We start from the raw sequence: 21496 nt of genomic DNA, 5'->3' as shown, positions 1-21496 counted from the left end.
TTGAAAATTTGTTTTGTACTGATATTTTGTTTCAATTCAGGCTGCAAGTACTGCTAGCCAGCCAATGACTTTCTGTCAAGAGTATGTAAGACTTCGAGCAGAGACCTTCATGTGTCATGCTCAGTTACTCCATGCCTGCCTTTCTCTCCGCACTGCCCCACCTCCTGCTATTGCTGCATCATTGGCAACATCAACAAGGGATGATCTTCTCAGGTGTGGCAGAGTGTCACAACAGCTTGCCAAGTCTGCCCGAGACTTCAACAGTTTAGCCTCACAGTATGGAACTCTTTACCAGGTAATATCAGTTAGTCATTTCTTTAACTTAGTATGCCTGGTGTGATATGGGGAAAGGCTTATGCACACTGAAAGACATGTCTAATTATCAAAGCTGTTTTGATATGCCTAATCTTCTGTATCCTTGGTTTAAACATTTGCTGTTTTGACAATTCGCAAGAAAGTTTTTTTTATATGCCTGTGTAATATTCATGGTAATATTTTTTTGACTGATTGTGGATCTGTGGTCATATTTTCACTTTTTCACTTTCCCAGCTTCTTTTAGTCAATATACATATGTACTTTTCAGCCTACCATGGTGCTTTCCTTTGTTTTAAGTTCTTTTTCTTGTATTTATACTGATGTAGTGCATTTTTGAATTTTTTTCATGTTGGTGTCTTCCACATCAGCAAAGTAGTGCCAGAAACAGATTGAGAAATAGCCTTATTCACTCACTTCTGTTGTCAAGCTGTCATGTGTAATGCGCTGAAACCACAGTCTCCTATCCTCATCCAGGCCCCACAGAGACTTTCTGTGGTTTTCCTTGGCCACTTCATTCACCATGATTCACTTCATTGACAACACGTTGCCCCTCATAGCATATTGCTCCAATTCACTCCCTTCTATCCATGCCATACACTTTCCTACATATTCAGGCCCTAAGCACTCAAAACCTTGTGCATTCCATTCTTCCATCTCCAATTCAGTCTCCCCCATCTCTGTGTTCCCTCCACTTCTTTTGCATATATCCCCTTCGTCAACCTCTTCTTGCTCATTTTTAGCTTATATCCAGACCATTTCAGCTTATTGTCATTGTCTATCTTCTTGTTACCAAACTACTCTTTCTTAATACTTTGTCTTATGCAGTCAGCTGTCCTCACACCATATATTGTCTTCATGCATTTCAACACGTTCCCCCTCCTCCGTCCTCTTTCATCTGTAGCTTATGCATTGCATCCATACAACACCACTGGGATCACTATACATTCAAACATGCCCGTCTTTGCCCTCCCAGATGGGAACCTCGCCACACATTCCTCAATTCCCCCAGGGGCTTCACCCTCTCTCCACCATAGACTCACTTCAGTTCCCATGGTTCCATTTGTTGCCATATCCACTACCAGATATGTAAAACAGTGCACTTCCTCCAATTTTTCTCCATTCAAACTTGCTTTTATTCACGTTTACTCTCAAGTTCCTCTTTTCATGCACTTTTCCAAACTCGGACATCAGCTTCTGCTGAGTCTGACTCAAATCTGCCACCAGTATTGTGTTATCAGCAAACAACAAGTAACACACCTGCCTGGCCCCCACTGCCTAAACAGACTATTTACCTGCCCCTCTTTCCAAGCACTGCATTCACCTTCCTCACCACTCCATTCATAAACATTGAACAGCTAAGGTGACATCACACTTTCCTGCCATAGACCCACCTTCACCTGGAACTACTCTCCCTACTCATACCTATGCCTTGCTTTCATGATTAAAACTGCTTCTCCTTGTTTCTTCCCACACCAGATACTTATAACACTTTCTCAAAGCAATACTATCTGTCCTGTCAAATGCATTCTCCAGATCCATAAATTCTACATACAAATCTGTCAGGGCAATTGTTTGATCCATACATCCTCTTCTTTCGTGGAACCACATTTTTCCCTCCAGATCTGCTTTGTGCAGATTAGGAACTTATCTTGTGTGCTCTGTTTATCTGTATTTGTGATGCCCATTCCCTTTGGGAACTCCCTTAAGGGGTGGCCAACCATTCCCTTTGGGAACTCCCTTAAGGGGTGGCTAATGCAAATGTCTCCATAACTAGTGAACTCCAGTGCTGTTTCTTAGCCTTTATGCTTTACCCTTAACAGGCCTCTGGCAGAGGGCAACTCTAGTTGTGTTTCCAGAGGCTCATACTTAATGTCCCTTCCATCTACTACTACCTAATGATCCAACCTAATACTTCTACCTAACGCTTCCACTTAATGTTCCTACCTGCTGCTTCTACCTCATGTTTCTACCTAATGCTTATGGCTAATGTTCCTTCCTACTACTTCTATATATTGCTCTTACCATTTTGCCAAAAGGCAGGGGTAGCACATAGCACTCACTGTAGGAAAGACTAAAGTTATGAAGAATAAGTTGTGCGAGTCAAGTGTTGTATGTGACAAGGAAAGATTGTATGTTTGTGGACAGAATTCCAGTAGTTTACATATGGATGAGGTAGAAGGAAAAGCAATGGAAACACAAAATGTATAGCTGGAGCCAGATGCCAACAGCCTACAAGACAGATGAAAGTGCATTTTGAGACATCATCTCCAGAAACATCAACTACACAACACAAGACAACAAAGTCAAACTAGTTGTCTGCTAAGAAACATAAAGAATAAGCACCCTCAAAATGAACAACCAACTATACAAAAAAATAATATATGAGAGACAACTCAATGACAGCTTGCCTACTACTCATTGCATGGGCTCCAGACCTCCACTGCGTTACTTCCAACCTAATGCAACCGTCAAATTTATCATTGGTTTGTAACTAATAACATATTGCTTCAAATACTAATATGAAACTGTACTTCCAGTATTACAAGACAGATACAAAATACAATACACAGATAATGGTGATAACTTGGTGATAACAAGTAGTGGTGATGTGAGAAGGAGATGGAGTGAGTATTTTGAAGGTTTGTTGAATGTGTTTGATGATAGAGTGGCAGATGTAGGGTGTTTTGGTCGAGGTGGTGTGCAAAGTGAGAGGGTTAGGGAAAATGATTTGGTAAACAGAGAAGAGGTAGTAAAAGCTTTGCGGAAGATGAAAGCCGGCAAGGCAGCAGGTTTGGATGGTATTGCAGTGGAATTTATTAAAAAAGGGGGTGACTGTATTGTTGACTGGTTGGTAAGGTTATTTAATGTATGTATGACTCATGGTGAGGTGCCTGAGGATTGGCGGAATAGTGCCATTGTATAAAGGCAAAGGGGATAAGAGTGAGTGCTCAAATTACAGAGGTATAAGTTTGTTGAGTATTCCTGGTAAATTATATGGGAGGGTATTGATTGAGAGGGTGAAGGCATGTACAGAGCATCAGATTGGGGAAGAGCAGTGTGGTTTCAGAAGTGGTAGAGGATGTATGGATCAGGTGTTTGCTTTGAAGAATGTATGTGAGAAATACTTAGAAAAGCAAATGGATTTGTATGTAGCATTTATGGATCTGGAGAAGGCATATGATAGAGTTGATAGAGATGCTCTGTGGAAGGTATTAAGAATATATGGTGTGGGAGGCAAGTTGTTAGAAGCAGTGAAAAGTTTTTATCGAGGATGTAAGGCATGTGTACGTGTAGGAAAAGAGGAAAGTGATTGGTTCTCAGTGAATGTAGGTTTGCGGCAGGGGTGTGTGATGTCTCCATGGTTGTTTAATTTGTTTATGGATGGGGTTGTTAGGGAGGTGAATGCAAGAGTTTTGGAAAGAGGGGCAAGTATGAAGTCTGTTGGGGATGAAAGAGCTTGGGAAGTGAGTCAGTTGTTGTTCGCTGATGATACAGCGCTGGTGGCTGATTCATGTGAGAAACTGCAGAAGCTGGTGACTGAGTTTGGTAAAGTGTGTGAAAGAAGAAAGTTAAGAGTAAATGTGAATAAGAGCAAGGTTATTAGGTACAGTAGGGTTGAGGGTCAAGTCAATTGGGAGGTGAGTTTGAATGGAGAAAAACTGGAGGAAGTGAAGTGTTTTAGATATCTGGGAGTGGATCTGGCAGCGGATGGAACCATGGAAGCGGATGTGGATCATAGGGTGGGGGAGGGGGCAAAAATTCTGGGAGCCTTGAAGAATGTGTGGAAGTCGAGAACATTATCTCGGAAAGCAAAAATGGCTATGTTTGAAGGAATAGTGGTTCCAACAATGTTGTATGGTTGCGAGGCGTGGGCTATGGATAGAGTTGTGCGCAGGAGGATGGATGTGCTGGAAATGGGATGTTTGAGGACAATGTGTGGTGTGAGGTGGTTTGATCGAGTAAGTAGCATAAGGGTAAGAGAGATGTGTGGAAATAAAAAGAGCGTGGTTGAGAGAGCAGAAGAGGGTGTTTTGAAATGGTTTGGGCACATGGAGAGAATGAGTGAGGAAAGATTGACCAAGAGGATATATGTGTCGGAGGTGGAGGGAATGAGGAGAAGAGGGAGACCAAATTGGAGGTGGAAAGATGGAGTGAAAAAGATTTTGTGTGATCGGGGCCTGAACATGCAGGAGGGTGAAAGGAGGGCAAGGAATAGAGTGAATTGGAGCGATGTGGTATACCGGGGTTGACGTGCTGTCAGTGGATTGAATCAAGGCATGTAAAGCGTCTGGGGTAAACCATGGAAAGCTGTGTAGGTATGTATATTTGCGTGTGTGGACGTATGTATATACATGTGTATGGGGGTGGGTTGGGCCATTTCTTTCATCTGTGTCCTTGCGCTACCTCGCAAACGCGGGAGACAGCGGCAAAAAAAAAAAAAAAAAAAAAAAGATAATGTGAATATAATTGGAGTAATATAATTGGAGTTTATTTTGCGAGCTTGAAGCTTTAGAGCCTCTCTAGGGACAAACACATGCCCTTCTATTATGTCATGAACCTGGGAAACCAGGCAGACACTTGTAATGCTAATAATTTCTTTTGGAGATGAGTCATGTAGAAAGTGGAATTAGTGCAAGATTATTTATAGGTAACCAAAAGACTTGTGAGAATGCTAAATCCCATGGTTGTTGTATTATAAAGAACTGATATTGATTTTATACCTTTTTTATTTTGTTTGCAGTCAGTGTTTGATGCTGATCCACAAACATTATGCAACATAGCACTGCTACAGCAGGGTGCAGTGCTGGTTGCTCAGGGCATTGAAATCATCACACGCCCCTCAGCGGGTCAGCTTACAGAAGATTTCACCGGTCCAGACTTGACAACAATTACCAGCAAACTTGGCGGTGGTGAAACTGCAGAGACCCAGTCAATCATTAATACTCTAGAGGAGGCCACAACTATGGTTCGCAGACTGGCTCAGGTTTGTGTTGGGGTACTACACCTGTTGAATTTTTCACTTAAAGCTGATGATTGTTTGTTAATGGAGCTTATGTTGTAAGAGATACACAGAGCCCTTAAGACACTAACAATTCTTTTTCTTCACCTCATGTCTGTTTTTTAGTCCTACTTTACTGTTTATTTCTAGCCAAAATCCACATTGCTGTACTATTTTCCACTTGTTAGACTGAGAGTGTTTACTTATTGCTTAGATACAGAGAAATGTATAGGAATGCAAAGGAAGGCAAACAGAAACAGCTCAATGAATCCTTTTCATGCAGCTTATGGTTGTGGAATAGATCAGAAACAGAGATAAATGTGGAGAGTGAAAAAGCAGACAGATGACTAATCGAGAAATGACAAAGTAAACTTTAAATGTAGCTACAAAGGTGCAAATAATGTCACTTATGGAGATGAAGTAAAGTATTTGGTAAGTCTGTTCTTAAATGTATCTATGATATTGCTTTCATTTACACATAATGGTAAATCACTCCATAGGTTAATGGTCCTGCTGAAAAATGTGCTTTATCTCTTTCAAAGTAAAATGTTTTCCTAGGAGTTTGTTTCCATTATCGTGAGTGAAATCAGGGAAATATAATTTTAAAAGAGCTACTTTGATCAAATTATCAATGCTTCTAATAATTTTGATTACCCTTATCAGATCACTTCTCAGCCTTTTCTTTTGTGAAGTGAATAAGTTTAAGTCATCTCATTGGATTTTGTTGTTTTGTTTTGTATGAGAATTATGTTGTTAGCTCACTGCTCTATTCTGTCAGTTTTTTTTCATGGAAGGTGGTGTAAACTGAACACATGTTCAATGTGGAGACACCCTGGTGATATGTAAAGCAAGGATTAGTTTCTCGGACTTGAAAATTTGAGTGCCTACCAATGAAGTCTAAAATTTAATCACCATTTTGACCGCTTGTTTGCAGTTTACTTGGACAAAAGTCATCAGAAATTATTACACAAGTTTTTTTCCACTCTGGGATCATCAGAGATTATTACAATTAAGTCTTTTTCCTCATTTACCATTAGTAGTTCAACAGAATTCAAAATGTAGCTTGCCTTTCATTTTTACTACCTGTGTAAAGACTTTGTACTTATTGCTATTAGACTTTATTTGATACATTTGACCTCAGACTACTTATTTGTCTGTCACTTGCAGCTTGTTGATGATCAGTTTCTGCTGTAGCCATATTTCTCAACTTATCATGTGAAAGTTTTAATATCTTACAGCACAACCCATCATGATTATCAACATCATTAATATGTATACGAGAATGAGAACTGGTACCAAGACTGATCCCTGTGGCACAGCTTGTTATGTGCAACCATTGTGAGGTCTGACTTTTTCCCATTATTCTTTGTTTATGACCAGTTAGCCAGTTATACCAGTGAAGTACAGACCCATCTTCATCTTTTGCAAGCAATCTTTGATATATATATCATATGCTTTTTGAAAATGTAGATAGATGACATCAACCACCTTAGTTTCATCATACATATGCACATACGCCTGTCTGCAAATTTGTGATGTTACTTTTACTCATTCCCTTTCATACTGACCTAAGACTTGTTCCTCTTTGGGTGTATCCTTATTCTTTACTTGATCTTTTGCTGTATTGAAGAGAAACTGGCAGTTGGTTCATATAAGTGGTTTCATATAAGTGGTAACTAAGATGTCCAATTTTTTTAGATTACTGCTCTTTGTTGAAGTGAGAGAATTGATTGGAACTTGAAATATTATTGATGAAAAAAGGAAAGATATGGGACCTGATGTAATTGAAGTATTCTGTGTATGAAGGTGGTGTGAGTAGAGAATGAAAAAAGTAAGAAGCCTGTATGCAGTGATGAGTTGCTTTACTAGACTGATTATTGCATTAGTTGGTTTAGAACCGTAGAATATCCAGTATAACAAAGATTTTGCCATGTTGGTACACTTCCATCTACCTCAGCTTATTAAAACCTTTATTGTTTATTATTTTATTTTATTTTTTTTTTATTATACTTTGTCGCTGTCTCCCGCGTTTGCGAGGTAGCGCAAGGAAACAGACGAAAGAAATGGCCCAACCCCCCCCATACACATGTATATACATACGTCCACACACGCAAATATACATACCTACACAGCTTTCCATGGTTTACCCCAGACGCTTCACATGCCTTGATTCAATCCACTGACAGCACGTCAACCCCGGTATACCACATCGCTCCAATTCACTCTATTCCTTGCCCTCCTTTCACCCTCCTGCATGTTCAGGCCCCGATCACACAAAATCTTTTTCACTCCATCTTTCCACCTCCAATTTGGTCTCCCTCTTCTCCTCGTTCCCTCCACCTCCGACACATATATCCTCTTGGTCAATCTTTCCTCACTCATTCTCTCCATGTGCCCAAACCACTTCAAAACACCCTCTTCTGCTCTCTCAACCACGCTCTTTTTATTTCCACACATCTCTCTTACCCTTACGTTACTCACTCGATCAAACCACCTCACACAACACATTGTACTCAAACATCTCATTTCTATCACATCCACCCTCCTCCGAACAACTCTATCCATAGCCCACGCCTCGCTACCATACAACATTGTTGGAACCACTATTCCTTCAAACATACCCATTTTTGTTTTCCGAGATAATGTTCTCGACTTCCACACATTCTTCAAGGCCCCCAGAATTTTCGCCCCCTCCCCCACCCTATGATCCACTTCCGCTTCCATGGTTCCATCCGCTGCCAGATCCACTCCCAGATATCTAAAACACTTCACTTCCTCCAGTTTTTCTCCATTCAAACTCACCTCCCAATTGACTTGACCCTCAACCCTACTGTACCTAATAACCTTGCTCTTATTCACATTTACTCTTAACTTTCTTCTTCCACACACTTTACCAAACTCAGTCACCAGCTTCTGCAGTTTCTCACATGAATCAGCCACCAGCGCTGTATCATCAGCGAACAACAACTGACTCACTTCCCAAGCTCTCTCATCCCCAACAGACTTCATACTTGCCCCTCTTTCCAAAACTCTTGCATTTACCTCCCTAACAACCCCATCCATAAACAAATTAAACAACCATGGAGACATCACACACCCCTGCCGCAAACCTACATTCACTGAGAACCAATCACTTTCCTCTCTTCCTACACGTACACATGCCTTACATCCTCGATAAAAACTTTTCACTGCTTCTAACAACTTTCCTCCCACACCATATATTCTTAATACCTTCCACAGAGCATCTCTATCAACTCTATCATATGCCTTCTCCAGATCCATAAAAGCTACATACAAATCCATTTGCTTTTCTAAGTATTTCTCACATACATTCTTCAAAGCAAACACCTGATCCACACATCCTCTACCACTTCTGAAACCACACTGCTCTTCCCCAATCTGATGCTCTGTACATGCCTTCACCCTCTCAATCAATACCCTCCCATATAATTTACCAGGAATACTCAACAAACTTATACCTCTGTAATTTGAGCACTCACTCTTATCCCCTTTGCCTTTGTACAATGGCACTATGCACGCATTCCGCCAATCCTCAGGCACCTCACCATGAGTCATACATACATTAAATAACCTTACCAACCAGTCAACAATACAGTCACCCCCTTTTTTAATAAATTCCACTGCAATACCATCCAAACCTGCTGCCTTGCCGGCTTTCATCTTCCGCAAAGCTTTCACTACCTCTTCTCTGTTTAACAAATCATTTTCCCTAACCCTCTCACTTTGCACACCACCTCGACCAAAACACCCTATATCTGCCACTCTATCATCAAACACATTCAACAAACCTTCAAAATACTCACTCCATCTCCTTCTCGCATCACCACTACTTGTTATCACCTCCCCATTTGCGCCCTTCACTGAAGTTCCCATTTGCTCCCTTGTCTTACGCACTTTATTTACCTCCTTCCAGAACATCTTTTTATTCTCCCTAAAATTTAATGATACTCTCTCACCCCAACTCTCATTTGCCCTTTTTTTCACCTCTTGCACCTTTCTCTTGACCTCCTGTCTCTTTCTTTTATACATCTCCCACTCAATTGCATTTTTTCCCTGCAAAAATCGTCCAAATGCCTCTCTCTTCTCTTTCACTAATACTCTTACTTTTTCATCCCACCACTCACTACCCTTCCTAATCAACCCACCTCCCACTCTTCTCATGCCACAAGCATCTTTTGCGCAATCCATCACTGATTCCCTAAATACATCCCATTCCTCCCCCACTCCCCTTACTTCCATTGTTCTCACCTTTTTCCATTCTGTACTCAGTCTCTCCAGGTACTTCCTCACACAGGTCTCCTTCCCAAGCTCACTTATTCTCACCACCCTCTTCACCCCAACATTCACTCTTCTTTTCTGAAAACCCATACAAATCTTCACCTTAGCCTCCACAAGATAATGATCAGACATCCCTCCAGTTGCACCTCTCAGCACATTAACATCCAAAAGTCTCTCTTTCACACGCCTGTCAATTAACACGTAATCCAATAACGCTCTCTGGCCATCTCTCCTACTTACATAAGTATACTTATGTATATCTCGCTTTTTAAACCAGGTATTCCCAATCATCAGTCCTTTTTCAGCACATAAATCTACAAGCTCTTCACCATTTCCATTTACAACACTGAACACCCCATGTATACCAATTATTCCCTCAACTGCCACATTACTCACCTTTGCATTCAAATCACCCATCACTATAACCCGGTCTCGTGCATCAAAACCACTAACACACTCATTCAGCTGCTCCCAAAACACTTGCCTCTCATGATCTTTCTTCTCATGCCCAGGTGCATATGCACCAATAATCACCCACCTCTCTCCATCAACTTTCAGTTTTACCCATATTAATCGAGAATTTACTTTCTTACATTCTATCACTTACTCCCACAACTCCTGTTTCAGGAGTATTGCTACTCCTTACCTTGCTCTTGTCCTCTCACTAACCCCTGACTTTACTCCCCAGACATTCCCAAACCACTCTTCCCCTTTACCCTGAGCTTCGTTTCACTCAGAGCCAAAACATCCAGGTTCCTTTCCTCAAACATACTACCTATCTCTCCTTTTTTCACATCTTGGTTACATCCACACACATTTAGGCACCCCACTCTGAGCCTTCGAGGAGGATGAGCACTCCCCGCGTGACTCCTTCTTCTGTTTCCCATTTTAGAAAGTTAATACAAGGAGGGGAGGATTTCTGGCCCCCCGCTCTCGTCCCCTCTAGTCGCTTTCTACGACACGCGAGGAATACGTGGGAAGTATTCTTTAATTACATGAAGAATATTGGGCAGGGTGTGTGGAGTGAAAATGGATATGAACATTAGTTATGAGAGGTTATGGAAGGAGGTGTGGTATGGACAGGAATGAGTGAAAAATTATCAAGGAAGGTTATGGGAGGTTGTTACAGAGCATGGATGGAATGGTCAAGAATAGTGTGGGTGAAAGGAAAGATAAGAATTGTGAAGTATGCATGGGTCTGTGTATATATGCCTGTGAATATGAAGACTGTACTAGGAAATGATGAAAAGCTTTTCTAGAGAAATTTTAATGACTGTATGTAGCATTTATGGATCTGGAAAAGGCATATGATAGAGTTGATAGAGATGCTCTGTGGAAGGTATTAAGAATATATGGTGTGGGAGGCAAGTTGTTAGAAGCAGTGAAAAGTTTTTATCGAGGATGTAAGGCATGTGTACGTGTAGGAAGAGAGGAAAGTGATTGGTTCTCAGTGAATGTAGGTTTGCGGCAGGGGTGTTTGATGTCTCCATGGTTGTTAAATTTGATTATGGATTGGGTTGTTAGGGAGGTAAATGCAAGACTTTTGGAAAGAGGGGCAAGTATGCAGTCTGTTGTGGATGAGACCTTGGGAAGTGAGTCAGTTGTTGTTCACTGATGATACAGTGCTGGTGGCTGATTCATGTGAGAAACTGCAGAAGCTGGTGACTGAGTTTGGTAAAGTGTGTGAAAGAAGAAAGTTGAGAGTAAATGTGAATAAGAGCAAGGTTATTAGGTACAGTAGGGTTGAGGGTCAAGTCAATTGGGAGGTAAGTTTAAATGGAGAAAAACTGGAGGAAGTGAAGTGTTTTAGATATCTGGGAGTGGATTTGGCAGTGGATGGAACCATGGAAGTGGAAGTGAATCATAGGGTGGGGGAGGGGGCGAAAATTCTGGGAGTGTTGAAGAATGTGTGGAAGTCGAGAACATTATCTCGGAAAGCAAAAATGGGTATGTTTGAAGGAATAGTGGTTCCAACAATGTTATATGGTTGCGAGGTGTGGGCTATGGATAGAGTTGTTCGGAGGAGGGTGGATGTGATAGAAATGAGATGTTTGAGGACAATATGTGGTGTGAGGTGGGTTGATTGAGTAAGTAATAATAGAGTAAGAGAGATGTGTGGTAATAAAAAGTGTGGTTGAGAGAGCAGAAGAGGGTGTTTTGAAATGGTTTGGTCACATGGAAAGAATGAGTGAGGAAAGATTGACCAAGAGGATATATGTGTCAGAGGTGGAGGGAACGAGAAGTGGGAGACCAAATTGGAGGTGGAAAGATGGAGTGAAAAAGATTTTGAGTGATTGGGGCCTGAACATGCAGGAGGGTGAAAGGCGTGCAAGGAATAGAGTGAATTGGAACGATGTGGTATACCGGGGTCGACGTGATGTCAATGGATTGAATCAGGGCATGTGAAGCGTCTGGGGTAAACCATGGAAATTTCTGTGGGGCCTGGATGTGGAAAGGGAGCTGTTGTTACGGTGCATTATTACATGACAGCTAGAGACTGAGTGTGAACGAATGTGGCCTTTGTTGTCTTTTCCTAGTGCTACCTCGCACACATGAGGGGGGAGGTGGTTGCTATTTCATGTGTGGCGAGGTGGTGATGGGAATGAATAAAGGCAGACTATGAATTATGTACATATATATATATATATATATATATATTATATTATTTTTTTTTATTATACTTTGTCGCTGTCTCCCGCGTTTGCGAGGTAGCGCAAGGAAACAGACGAAAGAAATGGCTCAACCCCCCCCCCCCATACACATGTATATACATACGTCCACACACGCAAATATACATACCTATACTGCTTTCCATGGTTTACCCCAGACGCTTCACATGCCTTGATTCAATCCACTGACAGCACGTCAACCCCGGTATACCACATCGCTCCAATTCACTCTATTCTTTTCCCTCCTTTCACCCTCCTGCATGTTCAGGCCCCGATCACACAAAATCTTTTTCACTCCATCTTTCCACCTCCAATTTGGTCTCCCTCTTCTCCTCGTTCCCTCCACCTCCGACACATATATCCTCTTGGTCAATCTTTCCTCACTCATTCTCTCCATGTGACCAAACCATTTCAAAACACCCTCTTCTGCTCTCTCAACCACGCTCTTTTTATTTCCACACATCTCTCTTACCCTTACGTTACTTACTCGATCAAACCACCTCACACCACACATTGTCCTCAAACATCTCATTTCCAGCACATCCATCCTCCTGCGCACAACTCTATCCATAGTCCACGCCTCGCAACCATACAACATTGTTGGAACCACTATTCCTTCAAACATAGCCCTTTTTGCTTTCCGAGATAATGTTCTCGACTTCCACACATTCTTCAAGGCTCCCAGAATTTTCGCCCCCTCCCCCACCCTATGATCCACTTCCGCTTCCATGGTTCCATCCGCTGCCAGATCCACTCCCAGATATCTAAAACACTTCACTTCCTCCAGTTTTTCTCCATTCAAACTCACCTCCCAATTGAATTGACCCTCAACCCTACTGTACCTAATAACCTTGCTCTTATTCACATTTACTCTTAACTTTCTTCTTTCACACACTTTACCAAACTCAGTCACCAGCTTCTGCAGTTTCTCACATGAATCAGCCATCAGCACTGTATCATCAGCGAACAACAACTGACTCACTTCCCAAGCTCTCTCATCCCCAACAGACTTCATACTTGCCCCTCTTTCCAAAACTCTTGCATTCACCTCCCTAACAACCCCATCCATAAACAAATTAAACATATATATATATATATATATATATATTTTTTTTATATTTTATTTATTATACTTTGTTGCTGTCTCCCGCGTTTGCGAGGTAGCGCAAGGAAACAGACAAAAGAAATGGCCCAACCCCCCCCCACCATACACATGTATATACATACGTCCACACACGCAAATATACATACCTACACAGCTTTCCATGGTTTACCCCAGACGCTTCACATGCCTTGATTCAATCCACTGACAGCACGTCAACCCCGGTATACCACATCGCTCCAATTCACTCTATTCCTTGCCCTCCTTTCACCCTCCTGCATGTTCAGGCCCCGATCACACAAAATCTTTTTCACTCCATCTTTCCACCTCCAATTTGGTCTCCCTCTTCTCCTCGTTCCCTCCACCTCCGACACATATATCCTCTTGGTCAATCTTTCCTCACTCATTCTCTCCATGTGCCCAAACCACTTTAAAACACCCTCTTCTGCTCTCTCAACCACGCTCTTTTTATTTCCACACATCTCTCTTACCCTTACGTTACTCACTCGATCAAACCACCTCACACCACACATTGTCCTCAAACATCTCATTTCCAGCACATCCATCCTCCTGTGCACAACTCTATCCATAGCCCACGCCTCGCAACCATACAACATTGTTGGAACCACTATTCCTTCAAACATACCCATTTTTGCTTTCCGAGATAATGTTCTCGACTTCCACACATTCTTCAAGGCCCCCAGGATTTTGGCCCCCTCCCCCACCCTATGATCCACTTCCGCTTCCATGGTTCCATCCACTGCCAGATCCACTCCCAGATATCTAAAACACTTCACTTCCTCCAGTTTTTCTCCATTCAAACTCACCTCCCAATTGACTTGACCCTCAACCCTACTGTACCTAATAACCTTGCTCTTATTCACATTTACTCTTAACTTTCTTCTTCCACACACTTTTCCAAACTCAGTCACCAGCTTCTGCAGTTTCTCACATGAATCAGCCACCAGCGCTGTATCATCAGCGAACAACAACTGACTCACTTCCCAAGCTCTCTCATCCCCAACAGACTTCATACTTGCCCCTCTTTCCAAAACTCTTGCATTTACCTCCCTAACAACCCCATCCATAAACAAATTAAACAACCATGGAGACATCACACACCCCTGCCGCAAACCTACATTCACTGAGAACCAATCACTTTCCTCTCTTCCTACACGTACACATGCCTTACATCCTCGATAAAAAGTTTTCACTGCTTCTAACAACTTTCCTCCTACACCATATATTCTTAATACCTTCCACAGAGCATCTCTATCAACTCTATCATATGCCTTCTCCAGATCCATAAATGCTACATACAAATCCATTTGCTTTTCTAAGTATTTCTCACATACATTCTTCAAAGCAAACACCTGATCCACACATCCTCTACCACTTGTGAAACCACACTGCTCTTCCCCAATCTGATGCTCTGTACATGCCTTCACCCTCTCAATCAATACCCTCCCATATAATTTACCAGGAATACTCAACAAACTTATACCTCTGTAATTTGAGCACTCACTCTTATCCCCTTTGCCTTTGTACAATGGCACTATGCACGCATTCCGCCAATCCTCAGGCACCTCACCATGAGTCATACATACATTAAATAACCTTACCAACCAGTCAACAATACAGTCACCCCCTTTTTTAATAAATTCCACTGCAATACCATCCAAACCTGCTGCCTTGCCGGCTTTCATCTTCCGCAAAGCTTTCACTACCTCTTCTCTGTTTAACAAATCATTTTCCCTAACCCTCTCACTTTGCACACCACCTCGACCAAAACACCCTATATCTGCCACTCTATCATCAAACACATTCAACAAACCTTCAAAATACTCACTCCATCTCCTTCTCACATCACCACTACTTGTTATCACCTCCCCATTTGCTCCCTTCACTGAAGTTCCCATTTGCTCCCTTGTCTTACGCACTTTATTTACCTCCTTCCATATATATATATATATATATATATATATATATATATATATGTTTATATATATATATATATATTTTTTTTAACTTTCTAAAATGGGAAACAGAAGAAGGAGTCACGCGGGGAGTGCTCATCCTCCTCGAAGGCTCAGATTGGGGTGCCTAAATGTGTGTGGATGTAACTAAAATGTGAAAAAAGGAGAGATAGGTAGTATGTTTGAGGAAAGGAACCTGGATGTTTTGGCTCTGAGTGAAACGAAGCTCAAGGGTAAAGGGGAAGAGTGGTTTGGGAATGTCTTGGGAGTAAAGTCAGGGGTTAGTGAGAGGACAAGAGCAAGTTAAGGAGTAGCAGTACTCCTGAAACAGGAGTTGTGGAAGTATGTGATAGAATGTAAGAAAGTAAATTCTCGATTAATATGGGTAAAACTGAAAGTTGATGGAGAGAGATGGGTGATTATTGGTGCATATGCACCTGGGCATGAGAAGAAAGATCATGAGAGGCAAGTGTTTTGGGAGCAGCTGAATGAGTGTGTTAGTGGTTTTGATGCACGAGACCGGGTTATAGTGTTGGGTGATTTGAATGCAAAGGTGAGTAATGTGGCAGTTGAGGGAATAATTGGTATACATGGGGTGTTCAGTGTTGTAAATGGAAATGGTGAAGAGCTTGTAGATTTATGTGCTGAAAAAGGACTGATGATTGGGAATACCTGGTTTAAAAAGCGAGATATACATAAGTATACTTATGTAAGTAGGAGAGATGGCCAGAGAGCGTTATTGGATTACGTGTTAATTGACAGGTGCGCGAAAGAGAGACTTTTGGATGTTAATGTGCTGAGAGGTGCAACTGGGGGGATGTCTGATCATTATCTTGTGGAGGCTAAGGTGAAGATTTGTATGGGTTTTCAGAAAAGAAGAGTGAATGTTGGGGTGAAGAGGGTGGTGAGAGTAAGTGAGCTTGGGAAGGAGACTTGTGTGAGGAAGTACCAGGAGAGACTGAGTACAGAATGGAAAAAGGTGAGAACAATGGAAGTAAGGGGAGTGGGGGAGGAATGGGATGTATTTAGGGAATCAGTGATGGATTGCGCAAAAGATGCTTGTGGCATGAGAAGAGTGGGAGGTGGGTTGATTAGAAAGGGTAGTGAGTGGTGGGATGAAGAAGTAAGAGTATTAGTGAAAGAGAAGAGAGAGGCATTTGGACGATTTTTGCAGGGAAAAAATGAAATTGAGTGGGAGATGTATAAAAGAAAGAGACAGGAGGTCAAGAGAAAGGTGCAAGAGGTGAAAAAAAGGGCAAATGAGAGTTGGGGTGAGAGAGTATCATTAAATTTTAGGGAGAATAAAAAGATGTTCTGGAAGGAGGTAAATAAAGTGCGTAAGACAAGGGAGCAAATGGGAACTTCAGTGAAGGGCGCAAATGGGGAGGTGATAACAAGTAGTGGTGATGTGAGAAGGAGATGGAGTGAGTATTTTGAAGGTTTGTTGAATGTGTTTGATGATAGAGTGGCAGATATAGGGTGTTTTGGTCGAGGTGGTGTGCAAAGTGAGAGGGTTAGGGAAAATGATGTGGTAAACAGAGAAGAGGTAGTGAAAGCTTTGCGGAAGATGAAAGCCGGCAAGGCAGCAGGTTTGGATGGTATTGCAGTGGAATTTATTAAAAAAGGGGGTGACTGTATTGTTGACTGGTTGGTAAGGTTATTTAATGTATGTATGACTCATGGTGAGGTGCCTGAGGATTGGTGGAATGCGTGCATAGTGCCATTGTACAAAGGCAAAGGGGATAAGAGTGAGTGCTCAAATTACAGAGGTATAAGTTTGTTGAGTATTCCTGGCAAATTATATGGGAGGGTATTGATTGAGAGGGTGAAGGCATGTACAGAGCATCAGATTGGGGAAGAGCAGTGTGGTTTCAGAAGTGGTAGAGGATGTGTGGATCAGGTGTTTGCTTTGAAGAATGTATGTGAGAAATACTTAGAAAAGCAAATGGATTTGTATGTAGCATTTATGGATCTGGAGAAGGCATATGATAGAGTTGATAGAGATGCTCTGTGGAAGGTATTAAGAATATATGGTGTGGGAGGAAAGTTGTTAGAAGCAGTGAAAAGTTTTTATCGAGGATGTAAGGCATGTGTACGTGTAGGAAGAGAGGAAAGTGATTGGTTCTCAGTGAATGTAGGTTTGCGGCAGGGGTGTGTGATGTCTCCATGGTTGTTTAATTTGTTTATGGATGAGGTTGTTAGGGAGGTGAATGCAAGAGTTTTGGAAAGAGGGGCAAGTATGAAGTCTGTTGGGGATGAGAGAGCTTGGGAAGTGAGTCAGTTGTTGTTCGCTGATGATACAGCGCTGGTGGCTGATTCATGTGAGAAACTGCAGAAGCTGGTGACTGAGTTTGGTAAAGTGTGTGAAAGAAAGAAGAAAGTTAAGAGTAAATGTGAATAAGAGCAAGGTTATTAGGTACAGTAGGGTTGAGGGTCAATTCAATTGGGAGGTGAGTTTGAATGGAGAAAAACTGGAGGAAGTGAAGTGTTTTAGATATCTGGGAGTGGATCTGGCAGTGGATGGAACCATGGAAGCGGAAGTGGATCATAGGGTGGGGGAGGGGGCGAAAATTCTGGGAGCCTTGAAGAATGTGTGGAAGTTGAGAGCATTATCTCGGAAAGCAAAAATGGGTATGTTTGAAGGAATAGTGGTTCCAACAATGTTGTATGGTTGCGAGGCGTGGACTATGGATAGAGTTGTGCGCAGGAGGATGGATGTGCTGGAAATGAGATATTTGAGGACAATGTGTGGTGTGAGGTGGTTTGATCGAGTAAGTAACGTAAGGGTAAGAGAGATGTGTGGAAATAAAAAGAGCGTGGTTGAGAGAGCAGAAGAGGGTGTTTTGAAATGGTTTGGTCACATGGAGAGAATGAGTGAGGAAAGATTGACCAAGAGGATATATGTGTCGGAGGTGGAGGGAACGAGGAGAAGAGGGAGACCAAATTGGAGGTGGAAAGATGGAGTGAAAAAGATTTTGTGTGATCGGGGCCTGAACATGCAGGAGGGTGAAAGGAGGGCAAAGAATAGAGTGAATTGGAGCGATGTGGTATACCGGGGTTGACGTGCTGTCAGTGGATTGAATCAAGGCATGTGTATGGGGGTGGGTTGGGCCATTTCTTTCATCTGTTTCCTTGCGCTACCTTGCAAACGCGGGAGACAGCGACAAAGCAAAAAAAAAAAAAAAAAATATATATATATATATATATATATATATATATATATATATATATATATATATATATATATATATATATATATATATATATATATATATATGTCTTTTGCACAATCCATCACTGATTTCCTAAATACATCCCATTCCTCCCCCACTCCCCTTACTTCCATTGTTCTCACCTTTTTCCATTCTGTACTCAGTCTCTCCTGGTACTTCCTCACACAAGTCTCCTTCCCAAGCTCACTTACTCTCACCACCCTCTTCACCCCAACATTCACTCTTCTTTTCTGAAAACCCATACAAATCTTCACCTTAGCCTCCACAAGATAATGCTCAGACATCCCTCCAGTTGCACCTCTCAGCACATTAACATCCAAAAGTCTCTCTTTCGCGCGCCTGTCAATTAACCATAATCCAATAACACTCTCTGGCCATCTCTCCTATTTACATACATATACTTATGTATATCTCGCTTTTTAAACCAGGTATCCCCAATCATCAGTCCTTTTTCAGCACATAAATCTACAAGCTCTTCACCATTTCCATTTACAACACTGAACTCCCCATGTATACCAATTATTCCATCAACTGCCACATTACTCACCTTTGCATTCAAATCACCCATCACTATAACCCGGTCTCGTGCATCAAAACCACTAACACACTCATTCAGCTGCTCCCAAAACACTTGCCTCTCATGATCTTTCTTCTCATGCCCAGGTGCATATGCACCAATAATCACCCATCTCTCTCCATCAACTTTCAGTTTTACCCATATTAATCGAGAATTTACTTTCTTACATTCTATCACATACTCCCTCAACTCCTGTTTCAGGAGTAGGGCTACTCCTTCCCTTGCTCTTGTCCTCTCACTAACCCCTGACTTTACTCCCAAGACATTCCCAAACCACTCTTCCCCTTTACCCTTGAGCTTTGTTTCACTCAGAGCCAAAACATCCAGGTTCCTTTCCTCAAACATACTACCTATCTCTCCTTTTTTCATATCTTGGCTACATCCACACACATTTAGACACCCCAGTCTGAGCCTTCGAGGAGGATGAGCACTCCCCGCGTGACTCCTTCTTCTGTTTCCCAAAAGATGCTTGTGGCATGAGAAGAGTGGGAGGTGGGTTGATTAGAAAGGGTAGTGAGTGGTGGGATGAAGAAGTAAGATTATTAGTGAAAGAGAAGAGAGAGGCATTTGGACGATTTTTGCAGGGAAAAAATGCAATTGAGTGAGAGATGTATAAAAGAAAGAGACAGGAGGTCAAGAGAAAGGTGCAAGAGGTGAAAAAGAGGGCAAATGAGAGTTGGGGTGAGAGAGTATCATTAAATTTTAGGGAGAATAAAAAGATGTTCTGGAAGGAGGTAAATAAAGTGCGTAAGACAAGGGAGCAAATGGGAACTTCAGTGAAGGGCGCAAATGGGGAGGTGATAACAAGTAGTGGTGATGTGAGAAGGAGATGGAGTGAGTATTTTGAAGGTTTGTTGAATGTGTTTGATGATAGACTGGCAGATATAGGGTGTTTTGTCGAGGTGGTGTGCAAAGTGAGAGGGTTAGGGAAAATGATTTGGTAAACAGAGAAGAGGTAGTAAAAGCTTTGCAGAAGATGAAAGCCGGCAAGGCAGCAGGTTTGGATGGTATTGCAGTGGAATTTATTAAAAAACGGGGTGACTGTATTGTTGACTGGTTGGTAAGGTTATTTAATGTATGTATGACTCGTGGTGAGGTGCCTGAGGATTGGCGGAATGCATGCATAGTGCCATTGTACAAAGGCAAAGGGGATAAGAGTGAGTGCTCAAATTACAGAGGTATAAGTTTGTTGAGTATTCCTGAGAAATTATATGGGAGGGCATTGATTGAGAGGGTGAAGGCATGTACAGAGCATCAGATTGGGGAAGAGCAGTGTGGTTTCAGAAGTGATAGAGGATGTGTGGATCAGGTGTTTGCTTTGAAAAATGTATGTGAGAAATACTTAGAAAAGCAAATGGATTTGTATGTAGCATTTATGGATCTGGAGAAGGCATATGATAGAGTTGATAGAGATGCTCCGTGGAAGGTATTAAGAATATATCGTGTGGGAGGCAAGTTGTTAGAAGCAGTGAAAAGTTTTTATCGAGGATGTAAGGCATGTGTACGTGTAGGAAGAGAGGAAAGTGATTGGTTCTCAGTGAATGTAGGTTTGCGGCAGGGGTGTGTGATGTCTCCATGGTTGTTTAATGTGTTTATGGATGGGGTTGTTAGGGAGGTGAATGCAAGAGTTTTGGAAAGAGGGGCAAGTATGAAGTCTGTTGTGGATGAGAGAGCTTGGGAAGTGAGTCAGTTGATGTTCGCTGATGATACAGCGCTGGTGGCTGATTCATGTGAGAAACTGCAGAAGCTGGTGACTGAGTTTGGTAAAGTGTGTGAAAGAAGAAAGTTAAGAGTAAATGTGAATAAGAGCAAGGTTATTAGGTACAGTAGGGTTGAGGGTCAAGTCAAGTGGGAGGTAAATTTGAATGGAGAAAAACTGGAGGAAGTAAAGTGTTTTAGATATCTGGGATTGGATCTGGCTGCGGATGGAACCATGGAAGCGGAAGTGAATCATAGGGCGGGGGAGGGGGCGAAAATCCTGGGAGCCTTGAAGAATGTGTGGAAGTCGAGAACATTATCTCGGAAAGCAAAAATGGCTATGTTTGAAGGAATAGTGGTTCCAACAATGTTGTATGGTTGCGAGGCGTGGGCTATGGATAGAGTTGTGCGCAGGAGGGTGGATGTGCTGGAAATGAGATGTTTGAGGACAGTGTGTGGTGTGAGGTGGTTTGATCGAGTAAGTAATGTAAGGGTAAGAGAGACGTGTGGAAATAAAAAGAGCGTGGTTGAGAGAGCAGAAGAGGGTGTTTTGAAATGGTTTGGGCACATGGAGAGAATGAGTGAGGAAAGATTGACCAAGAGGATATATGTGTTGGAGGTGGAGGGA

The 21496-nt window shown here is 42.0% G+C and overlaps 1 protein-coding gene across 2 annotated transcripts in view; it reads left to right on the top strand.

Annotated features, from left to right (window-relative positions):
* Nucleotides 1-21496, top strand: part of defl (Integrator complex subunit 7) — a 180755-nt gene that overhangs the window by 137307 nt on the left and 21952 nt on the right. For both annotated transcript variants that reach the window (XM_071675335.1, XM_071675334.1), the window contains exons 14-15: nucleotides 41-295; nucleotides 5057-5299. In XM_071675335.1, the coding sequence (XP_071531436.1) occupies nucleotides 41-295; nucleotides 5057-5299 (498 nt within the window). The remainder of the gene's footprint in view (nucleotides 1-40; nucleotides 296-5056; nucleotides 5300-21496) is intronic.

Source organism: Panulirus ornatus, chromosome 20 (genome assembly GCF_036320965.1).
Source record: "Panulirus ornatus isolate Po-2019 chromosome 20, ASM3632096v1, whole genome shotgun sequence".
Lineage (NCBI taxonomy): Eukaryota > Metazoa > Arthropoda > Malacostraca > Decapoda > Palinuridae > Panulirus > Panulirus ornatus.
This window is presented reverse-complemented; position numbering and strand designations above follow the sequence as displayed.